Genomic DNA, 12,016 nt, shown 5'->3' with positions numbered 1-12,016 from the left:
TAAGCTCCAGGTGCAGCAGGGAACGGCGCAGCGTACATGGTTTGTTGAGGCGGCGTCCCGGGACGGGGGCCGGGAACACCAGACCCCGGTGCGCGCCACGGCATGGGCCAGGCCTGGACGAGGCCGGACCAGGAGTTGGTGCCTGGCGCTGGAGCGGGCAGGCCAGGTGCACGAGGAGGCGCGATCTAGGACGGGGTGACGCCCGCGGCCACCGCGCGCACGCAGACTCCGGTGGCGTCAGGCGAAGCGGCAGGGGGTGTAGCAGGTGGCGAGGAAGAAGACGGAGCAGTGCCACGCCCGGCGAAGAGAGCGTGGGCAACTTGGAGGCGTGCGGTCTGTGATAACCCACAAGTATAGGGGATCGCAATAGTTTTCGAGGGTAGATTATTCAACCCAAATTTATCGATTCGACACAAGGGGAGCCAGAGAATATTCTCAAGTATTAGTAGTTGAGTTGTCAATTCAACCACACCTGGATAACATAGTATCTGCAGCAAAGTATTTAGTAGCAAAGTAGTATGATAGTAACGGTAACAGTAGCAAAAGTAATATTTTTGGGTTTTGTAGTGATTGTAACAGTAGCAACGGAAAAGTAAATAAGCGAAGAACAATATGTGAAAAGCTCGTAGCATTCGATCGGTGATGGAAAATTATGCCGGATGCGGTTCATCATGTAACAGTCATAACATAGGGTGACACAAAAATAGCTCCAATTCATCAATGTAATGTAGGCATGTATTCCGAATATAGTCATACGTGCTTATGGCAAAGAACTTGCATGACATCTTTTGTCCTACCCTCCCATGGCAGCGGGGTAATAATGGAAACTAAGGGATATTAAGGCCTCCTTTTAATAGAGTACCGGACCAAAGCATTAACACATAGTGAATACATGAACTCCTCAAACTACAGTCATCACCGGGAGTGGTCCCGATTATCGTCACTTCGGGGTTGCCGGATCATAACACATAGTAGGTGACTATAGACTTGCAAGATAGGATCAAGAACTCACATATATTCATGAAAACATAATAGGTTCAGATCTGAAATCATGGCACTCGGGCCCTAGTGACAAGCATTAAGCATAGCAAATTCATAGCAACATCAATCTCAAAACATAGTGGATACTAGGGATCAAACCCTAACAAAACTAACTCGATTACATGATAAATCTCATCCAACCCATCACCGTCCAGCAAGCCTATGATAGAATTACTCACGCACGGCGGTGAGCATCATGAAATTGGTGATGGAGGATGGTTGATGATGACGACGGCGACGGATTCCCCTCTCCGGAGCCTCGAACGGACTCCAGATCAGCCCTCCCGAGAGAGATTAGGGCTTGGCGGCGGCTCTGTATCGTAAAACGTGATGAATCTTTCTCCCTGATTTTTTTCTCCCCAAACACGAATATATAGAGTTGGAGTTGAGGTCGGTGGAGCTCCAGGGGGCCCATGAGGCAGGGGTCGCGCCCTAGGGGGGCAGGCGCGCCTCCCACCCTCGTGGACAGGGTGTGGCCCCCCTGGCCTTGATTCTTTTGCCAATATTTTTTATTATTTCCAAAAATAATCTCCGTGAAGTTTCAGGTCATTCCGAGAAATTTTGTTTCTGCACAAAGATAACACCATGGCAATTTTGTTGAAAACAGCGTCAGTCTGGGTTAGTTCCATTCAAATCATGCAAGTTAGAGTCCAAAACAAGGGCAAAAGTGTTTGGAAAAGTAGATACGACGGAGACGTATCAACTCCCCCAAGCTTAAACCTTTGCTTGTCCTCAAGCAATTCAGTTGACAAACTGAAAGTGATAAAGAAAAACTTTTACAAACTCTGTTTGCTCTTGTTGTTGTAAATATGTAAAGCCAGCATTCAAGTTTTCAGCAAAGATTATGACTAACCATATTCACAATAACATTTAGGTCTCATGTTTACTCATGTCAATGGCATAATCAACTAGCGAGCAATAATAATAAATCTCGGATGACAACACTTTCTCAAAACAATCATAATATGATATAACAAGATGGTATCTCGCTAGCCCTTTCTGAGACCGCAAAACATAAATGCAAAGCACCTTTAAATATCAAGGACTGACTAAACATTGTAATTCATGGTAAAAGAGATCCAGTCATAGTCATACCCAATATAAATTAATAGTAATGGATGCAAATGACAGCGGTGCTCTCCAGCTGATGCTTTTTAATAAGAGGGTGATGACTCAACATAAAAGTAAATAGATAGGCCCATCGCAGAGGGAATCAGGGATTTGTAGAGGTGCCAGAGCTCGATTTTGAAATAGAGATAAATAATATTTTGAGCGGCATACTTTCATTGTCAACATAACAATCGAGAGATGGCGATATCTTCCATGCCACACACATTATAGGCGGTTCCCAAACAGAATGGTAAAGTTTACACTCCCCCTCCACCAACAAGCATCAATCCATGGCTTGCTCGAAACAACGAGTGCCTCCAACTAACAACAGTCCCGGGGGACTTTTGTTTGCAATTATTTTGATTTGGTTTGCATAAAGCATGGGACTGGGCAAACCGGTGACCAGCCATTTTCTCGTGAGTGAGGAGCGGAGTCCACTCCTCTTGAGAATAACCCACCTAGCATGGAAGATACAGACATCCCTAGTTGATACATGAGCTATTCGAGCATGCAAAACATAATTTCATTTGAAGGTTTGGAGTTTGGCACATACAAATTTACTTGGGGCGGCAGGTAGATACCGCATATAGGAAGGGATAGTGGACTCATATGGAATAACTTTGGGGTTTAAGGGATTGGATGCACAAGCAGTATTCCCGCTTAGTACAAGTGAAGGCTAGCAAAAGACTGGGAAGCGACCAACTAGAGAGCGACAACAGTCATGAACATGCATTAAAATTAATAAACATCGAGTGCAAGCATGAGTAGGATACAATCCACCATGAACACAAATATCATGAAGGCTATGTTGATTTTGTTTCAACTACATGCGTGAACATGTGCAAGTCAAGTCACTCGAATCATTCAAAGGAGGATACCACCCTATCATACCACATCACAACCATTTTAATAGCATGTTGGCACGCAAGGTAAACCATTATAAACTCCTAGCTAATTAAGCATGTCATAAGCAACTATAATCTCTAATTGTCATTGCAAACATGTTTATTCATAATAGGTTGAATCAGGAACGATGAACTAATCATATTTACAAAAACAAGAGAGGTCGAGTTCATACCAGCTTCTCTCATCTCAATCAGTCCATCATATATCATCATAATTTCCTTTCACTTGCACGACCGAACGATGTGAATAGTAATAATAGTGCACATGCATTGAACTAAGCTGGAATCTGCAAGCATTCAATAAACAGGAGAAGACAAGGCAATACGAGCTCTTGGTTAAATAAACAATAATGCATATAAGAGCCACTTTAACATTTTCATTATGGTCTTCTCCTCTCGACCCCTAAAGAAAAGAAAAAGAAATAAAACTATTTACACGGGAAAGCTCCCAACAAGCAAAAGAAGAACATGAAATATTTTTGGTTTTTCTTTTTAATTATTACTACTACAGCAAGAAAATAAGCTAGCTAAAAGCTAGTACTAATTTTTTTTAGTTTTTCTTAAAGTTTATTAAACACACAAGAAGAAAGCATAAAAAAGGAAAATAAACTAGCATGGATAATACAATGAAAGAGTATGAGCACCGACAACTAGCAATGAGTGTGTGAACATAAATGAAATGTCGGTGAGAAATACGTACTCCCCCAAGCTTAGGCTTTTGGCCTAAGTTGGTCTACTGCCACGGATGGCATGGCGGATATCCAAAGTTGTAGTTGGGGTCGTACTGAGAAGCAGCGACTATTGCATCGTGGGCTGCAGCTTGGAGGCGAGCTGCCCTCGTCCTCCTCTTATACTCGTCCGCCTCCTCTCTGGTTATAAAATATCTCCCTTTTGCCTCCTCACAAAGGAATCAGTGAGATAGGGGTACCGACGGCACTTATCTGCCTCGAAGCTCACAAGATCAGCGTTACGCACATATGCGTTAAATTCTTCCTTGATTCCTGCTCGATCAATAAAGTCCTCCAAAGGCCATTCACAAGACCGCACTTGAGCTTCCCTCGGTGGTTCACCGTCCGCATCGCGTATTGCGGGCCTGGGCCCTTGCTTCCTTGAAGGACCACCTTGGTACATTTTCCTAAACATATTTCTTCCTCTGAAAAATTTCTGAAAATTTTAGTAACTTCAAATAAAAGTGAACCAAACTCAACAAAATTGATAGAAACTACTCCCACATGTGCCTAGAGACTATATCATGCATTAGAACTACTTGGGACCAAATAAATTTGACATGCAAGCTCAAGAACATGGTCACCTAGGCAGCAAAACTTTGCAATGAATAAAGCACTAGAACAAAAACTAATTGGACCATTGGAGGAGTTACATACCAAGGAACAATCCCCCAAAGCAGTTTTGTGAGAGGTGCTTTGAACAAGGAGATCGAAAATCGCAGCAAAATGAGCTAGAACTCGTGCTTGAGCTGGTTGGTGATTTTTTTGGGAGGAAGAAGGAGTGTGTGGTGGCTGGATTAAGTGGAGGGGAACCACCATGGGCCCACGAGGCAGGGGCGCACCCTGTAGGGGTGGGCGCGCCCTGGACCCTCGTGGCTAGGTGCCAGCTCCCCCTGCTGTGTTCTCAGTGCCAGATATTCTCAAATATTCTAGAAGAAAAAAAATCATATTTCATTTTCGGGACACTTGGAGAACTTTTATTTTCGGGGTATATTTTTTATTGCACGAATAAATAGGAAAATAGACAGAAAATACTATTTTTACTTTATTTAATCTAAATAACAGAAAGTAAACGGAGGGTACAGAAGGTTGTGCTTTCTAACTTCATCCATCTCATGCTCATCAAAAGGAATCCACTAACAAGGTTGATCAAGTCTTGTTAACAAACTCATTCCGAATAACATGGAACCGGAGAAATTTCGAATAACACTATGTTACCTCAACGGGGATATGCACATCCCCAATAATAAGAATATCATATATCTTTTTGATAGTAGGAAGATGGAATTCAAAACCTCCAATGATAATCGATGGAATTTTTCCAATAGAATTGATACTGTGGACTTGAGGTTCTTTCCTCGGAAAGTGTACCATATGCTCATTACCATTAACATGAAAAGTGACATTGCCTTTGTTGCAATCAATAACAGCCCCTACAGTATTCAAAAAGGGTCTTCCAAGAATAATAGACATACTATCGTCCTCGGGAATATCAATAATAACAAAGTCCGTTAAAATTGTAACGTTTGCAACCACAACAGGCACATCTTCACAAATACCGACCGGTATAGCAGTTGATTTATCGACCATTTGCAAAGATATTTCAGTAGGTGTCAACTTATTCAAATCAAGTCTATGATATAAAGAGAGAGGCATAACACTAACACCGGCTCCAAGATCACATAAAGCAGTTTTAACATAGTTTCGTTTAATGGAGCATGGTATAGTGGGTACTCCTGGATCTCCTAACTTCTTTGGTTTTCCACCCTTAAAAGTATAATTAGCAAGCATGGTGGAAATTTCAGCTTCCGGTATCTTTCTTTTATTTGTAACAATATCTTTCATATACTTAGCATAAGGATTCATTTTGAGCATACCAGTCAAACGCATACGTAAAACGATAGGTCTAATCATTTCAGCAAAGCGCTCAAAATCCTCATCATCCTTTTTCTTGGATGGTTTGGGAGGAAAAGGCATGGGTTTCTGAACCCATGGTTCTCTTTCTTTAGCGTGCTTCCTAGCAAAAAAGTCTCTCTTATCATAACGTTGATTCTTTGATTGTGGGTTACCAAGATCAACAGCAGGTTCAATTTCTACATCATTACCGTTACTAGGTTGAGCATCAACATGAGCATCATCATTAACATTATCACTAGGTTCATGTTCATTACCAGATTGTGTTTCAGCATCAGAAATAGAAATATCATTGGGATTCTCAGGTGTGTCTACAACAGGTTCACTAGAAGCATGCAAAGTCCTATCATTTTTCTTTTTCTTATTTTTAGAAGGACTAGGTGCATCTACATTAGTTCTCTGAGAATCCTGCTCAATTCTCTTAGGGTGACCTTCAGGATACAAAGGTTCCTGAGTCACTTTACCCCCTCTAGTTGCAACTCTAACAGCAAAGTCATTATTCTTACTATTTAATTCATTGAGAAAATCATTCTGAGTTGTAAGTACTTGTTCTACTTGAGTGGTAACCATAGAAGCATGTTTACTAATGACTTTAAGTTCACCCTTAACTCTAGACATATAATCACTCAAGTGTTCAATCATATAAGCATTGTGTTTTAATTATCTACCAAAATAAGCATTGAAGTCTTCTTGCTTAGCCATAAAATTATCAAACTCATCTAAACATTGGCTAGCAAACTTAGTAGGCAGGATTTCAGCTTTACATATCTATAGAGAGAATTTACCTTTACTACCCATGTCGGGTTATCAAGACCATGTGTTTCTTCAATATGTGATGAATTAAAACCATGTATTTCTTCAACAGGCGGTAAATTAAGACCATGTATTTCTTCAATAGGAGGTAAATTCTTAACATCTTCAGCTTTTATACCTTTTCTTTCATAGATTTCTTTGCCTCTTGTATATCTTCAGGACTGAGAAATAGAACGCCCCTTTTCTTTGGAGTTGGCTTAGGAGTTGGCTCAGGAATTGTCCAATTATTTTCATTTGTCAACATATTATTCAATAGAATTTCAGCCTGCTCAACAGTTCTTTCCTGAAAACACAACCAGCACAACTATCCAGGTGGTCTCTGGAAGCATCGGTTAGTCCATTATAAAAGATATCAAGTATTTCATTTTTCTTGAGAGGATGATCAGGGAAAGCATTAAGTAATTGGAGAAGCCTCCCCCAAGCTTGTGGGAGACTCTCCTCTTCAATTTGCACAAAATATAATATATCCCTTAAAGTAGCTTGTTTTTATGAGCAGTGAAATATTTAGCAGAGAAGTAATAAATCATATCCTGGGGACTACGCACACAACCAGGATCAAGAGAATTAAACCATATCTTAGCATCACCCTTTAATGAGAACGGAAATATCTTAAGGATATAATAGTAGCGAGTTTTCTCATCCTTAGTGAACAAGGTGGCTATATCATTTAATTTAGTAAGATGTGCCACAACAGTTCCAGATTCATAGCCATAGAAAGGATCAGATTCAACCAAAGTAATTATATCAGGATCAACAGAGAATTCATAATCCTTACCAGTAACAAAGATAGGTGAAGTAGCATAAGCAGGATCATATTTCATTCTAGCATTCGGAGTTTTTTGTTTAAGCTTAGCTAATAATTTCTTAAGATCACTTCTATCATTGCAAGCAAGAAAGTCTCTAGCAGTTTCTTCATCCATAACATAGCCCTCGGGCACAACAGGCAATTCATATTTAGGGGGAGAATCTTCATCATCACTTTCATCAATATTATCAGTTTCAATAATTTCATTCTCTCTAGCCCTAGCAAGTTGTTCATCAAGAAATTCACCAAGTGGCACAGTAGTATCAAGCATAGAAGTAGTTTCATTATAAGTATCATGCATAGCAGAAGTGGCATCATCAATAACATGTGACATATCAGAATTAATAGAAGAAGCAGGTTTAGGTGTCGCAAGCTTACTCAAAACAGAAGGTGAATCAAGTGCAGAGCTAGATGGCAGTTCCTTACCTCCCCTCGTAGTTGAGGGATAAATTTTTGTTTTCTCGTCTTTCCAGTTCTTCATAGTGACCAGCAGATATAAATCCCAAGTGACTCAAAGAATAGAGCTATGCTCCCCGGCAACGGCGCTAGAAAATAGTCTTGATAACCCACAAGTATAGGGGATCGCAACCGTTTTCGAGGGTAGAGTATTCAACCCAAATTTATTGATTCGACACAAGGGGATCCAAAGAATATTCTCAAGTATTAGCAGTTGAGTTGTCAATTCAACCACACCTGGATAACTTACTATCTGCAGCAAAGTATTTAGTAGCAAAGTAGTATGATAGTAATGGGAACAGTAGTAAAAGTAATATTTTTGGGTTTTGTAGCGATTGTAACAGTAGCAACAGAAAAGTAAATAAGCGAAGAACAATATGTGAAAAGCTCGTAGGCATTGGATCGGTGATGGAAAATTATGCCGGATGCGGTTCATCATGTAACAGTCATAACATAGGGTGACACAGAACTAGCTCCAATTCATCAATGTAATGTAGGCATGTATTCCAAATATAGTCATACGTGATTATGGAAAAGAACTTGCATGACATCTTTTGTCCTACCCTCCCGTGGCAGCGGGGTCCTAATGGAAACTAAGGGATATTCAGGCCTCCTTTTAATAGAGTACCGGACCAAAGCATTAACACATAGTGAATACATGAACTCCTCAAACTACGGTCATCACCGGAAGTGGTCCCGATTATTGTCACTTCGGTGTTGCCGGATCATAACAGATAATAGGTGACTATAGACTTGCCAGATAGGATCAAGAACTCACATATATTCATGAAAACATAATAGGTTCAGATCTGAAATCATGGCACTCGGGCCCTAGTGACAAGCATTAAGCATAGCAAAGTCATAGCAACATCAATCTCAGAACATAGTGGATACTAGGGATCAAACCCTAACAAAACTAACTTGATTACATGATAAATCTCATCCAACCCATCACCGTCAAGCAAGCCTACACTGTAATTACTCACGCACGGCGGTGAGCATCATGAAATTGGTGATGGAGAATGGTTGATGATGATGACGGCGACGGATTCCCCTCTCCGGAGCCCCGAACGGACTCCAGATCAGCCCTCCCGAGAGAGATTAGGGCTTGGCGGTGGCTCCATATCATAAAACGCGATGAATCTTTCTCCCTGATTTTTTCCTCCCCAAACACGAATACATAGAGTTGGAGTTGAGGTCGGTGGAGCTCCAGGGGGCCCACGAGGCAGGGGGCGCGCCCTAGGGGGGCAGGCGCGCCTCCCACCCTCGTGGATAGGGTGTGGGTTCCCTAGCCTTGATTCTTTCGCCAATATTTTTTATTATTTCCAAAAATAATCTCCGTGAAGTTTCAGGTCATTCCGATAACTTTTGTTTCTGCACAAAGATAACACCATGACAACTCTGCTGAAAACAGCGTCAGTCCGGGTTAGTTCCATTCAAATCATGCAAGTTAGAGTCTAAAACAAGGGCAAAAGTGTTTGGAAAAGTAGATACGACGGAGACGTATCAGTCTGCTCGGCACGATGCTCCTCGAGAAGCAGCAAGGAGCGTGTCTGGAGAAGCGAGGGCAGCGGCGACTGTGCTGTGATGTGAGGAATGGCACCATGGAACTGGCGGTTGAGCCCACGGAGGAGGTGGAAGACCTGGTGCGGCTCGGACACCATCTGGCCAAGATCTCGGAGCTGATCAGCGTACGTCTTCAGTTTAGTACAGTACTGCATGATTGTCAGATTACCTTGCACCACGGCATGGTATTCGGCATCAATGTAGACGGCGCGGGCGAGCTGGTTGTCGCGAAAGATGCCGTCGATCACTGTCCAGACGGTGAGGGCGGTGTCCTCGTCCACCATCACGATGTCCAGTAGGTCGGGGGCGACGGTGGTGTTCAGCCAGTGAACGACGGCGTGGTCCGCCATCGCCTAGTCAGGGTCGTCGAAGCGCGGAACGGCCTCGGCGTCCACGTGATCGTGGAGGCCGAACATGCCGATCGCCGTGTCGAAGTGGCGGCGCCACCGCGCGTAGTTGCCGGCAAGCAGATCGAGGGTGACGGGGATGTGACGGCGGATGTCGATGGTCCGCAGGACCGCCGGGGGGACGGTGGTCAGAGGCGGTGACGGAGCGGCTGCGACAGCAGGAACGCCAGCGACGGGGCGGGCCAGAGGGAGGGCAGGTGGTGCTGGAGCTGGGGCAACGGCAATAGGAATGCCGGAGCCATCGGCACCAGGGGAGGAAGGAGAGCTGGGGCTGTCACCCATAGCGGCGGAAGCGGGATTGTCGGCCGGAGCAAAGGGATTGGTCCGGTCGCCGGTATGTGATACCGGCCATGATAAGGGGAGACTAGCTATGAGATTCAACGCACTTCATTAGCTCTTCGGCTGGGGCATATATACAGTTTACAGGAACCTCCAGGGAGAGGGATCGTGCGCCACTAATGGTGATCGTGCGCCACTAACACACGCACACGATCACAGGTACTCTACTCGTATACATTTTTTTTGAAAAGGGAGGACTCCCCGACCTCTGCATCGGAACGATGCATACGGCCACTTCGATAAATAAAATTGGTTCAACAATGTCGTAGAGTCGTAAAACAAAATAAAGTCGAGCTCACATAGACCTCAACGAGAACAGAAAAAGGCCATAAAGCCACAACCGGCTGGCATAATAAAGATAGGAAAACTAATTGCCTATCCTATTACATGACCGCCATCCAAACCGGTTGAAGATATCCCGTGCTACCATCTCCCACCGGACAGATCCAGTAACCAAACGCTCCCTGGCCTCCGTCGGAGTGAGTAGGGACCACATACGGATTAGCGCCGTAGCACGGAATACAACCTGCAAAAATGAATAGTAGTTATTCTGTTAAAAGCCAAATCATTTCTGCAGTTCCAAATTGCCCATAACAACGCACAAACTCCTACATGAATGTGTCTAGCTGTAACGGACTCTATCCCATCCAGCCACGTTCCGAATAATGACCCGACCGAACTCGGAGGAGTAATGTTAAAGGAAATTTGCATGGAGCGCCACAAAATTCTCGCCAACGGGCACTCAAAGAAGAGATGCTTGATGGTCTCATCCCGATCACAGAAACTACACCTAGTAGATCCTGTCGAATTGCGCTTAACCAAGTTGTCGTTTTTTAGAATGACCTGTTTATGGACAAACCACATAAACACTTTAATTTTCAAAGGAACCTTGACTTTCCAAACATGTTTGGAGCTAGGAATGACACTCGAGTTAATAACATCGATGTACATCGACTTAACGGTAAATTGTCCAGACCTAGTAAGTTTCCAACACAACTGATCGGGCTGATGATGTAGCTGAACCTCCATTAGTCTACGCACCAGATGAAGCCAAGCCTCCCATCTATTACCAACAAGCACCCTCCTAAACTGGATATTAAGGGGAGTGGCCTGCATAATCATTGCCACTAGCGCATCACGGCGATGTACAATACGATACAGAGTTGGGTACTGTAATGCCAAAGGTGTATCACCAAGCCAAGTGTCCTCCCAGAAGCGAGTATCGTTGCCATCTCTGACAATAAACTTTGTTCTATTAAAGAAGGCTGCCTTAACTCTCATAAGCCCCTTCCAAAATGGCGAATCAGTTGGTCTCACTGTCACATGTGACAAAGTTTTGGGTTGCAGATACTTGTTACGAAGAATCTGTGCCCAAGTCGCATCAGTCTCAACTGATAGCTTATATAGCCACTTACTAAGCAGGCATCTGTTCTTGACCTCAAGATTCTCGATACCTAACCCCCCTGATCCTCAGGACGACAAATAGCATCCCACTTGGCGAGTCTATACTTTCTCTTAAGATCATCACTCTGCCAAAAAAATCTTGATCGATAGAAGTCCAGCCTTTTCCTAACCCCAACTGGAACCTCAAAGAAAGATAGGAGGAACATCGGCATACTTGTGAGCACCGAATTAATAAGAATTAACCGGCCTCCATAAGACATAAGTTTACCCTTCCAGCAACTAAGTTTCTTTTCGAACCGATCTTCGATACGTTTCCACTCTCTGTTCGTGAGCTTACGATGATGAATGGGTATACCTAGGTAAGAAAAAGGTAAAGCCCCTAATTCACATCCAAACAATTGCCTATAAGCCTCTTGTTCCTCCTTGGCTCTAGCAAAGCAGAACAACTCGCTTTTATGAAAGTTAATCTTTAAACCGGACAATTGTTCAAATAAACACAACACCAGCTTCATGTTTCTCGCTTTTGCC

The 12,016-nt window shown here is 43.2% G+C and overlaps 1 protein-coding gene across 1 annotated transcript; it reads right to left on the bottom strand.

Annotated features, from left to right (window-relative positions):
- Positions 1-237: 237 nt before the first annotated feature.
- LOC109732693 (uncharacterized) lies at positions 238-9,688 on the bottom strand. The gene is made up of 2 exons (XM_020291884.1): positions 9,295-9,688; positions 238-335 (listed from the first exon to the last, which is right to left on the bottom strand). The coding sequence occupies exons 1-2, from the start codon at positions 9,686-9,688 to the stop codon at positions 238-240; spliced, it is 492 nt and encodes a 163-aa protein (XP_020147473.1).
- Positions 9,689-12,016: the final 2,328 nt, after the last annotated feature.

This window comes from Aegilops tauschii, chromosome 1 (assembly GCF_002575655.3).
Source record: "Aegilops tauschii subsp. strangulata cultivar AL8/78 chromosome 1, Aet v6.0, whole genome shotgun sequence".
Lineage (NCBI taxonomy): Eukaryota > Viridiplantae > Streptophyta > Magnoliopsida > Poales > Poaceae > Aegilops > Aegilops tauschii.
This window is presented reverse-complemented; position numbering and strand designations above follow the sequence as displayed.

Coding starts and splice junctions, on each gene's coding strand:
- LOC109732693 (XM_020291884.1), bottom strand. CDS start 9,688: ATGGCGGACCACGCCGTCGTTCACTGGCTGAACACCACCGTCGCCCCC. Junction 336..9,294: donor GCTGCTTCTCGAGGAGCATC/GTGCCGAGCAGA, acceptor GGGTTATCACAG/ACCGCACGCCTCCAAGTTGC.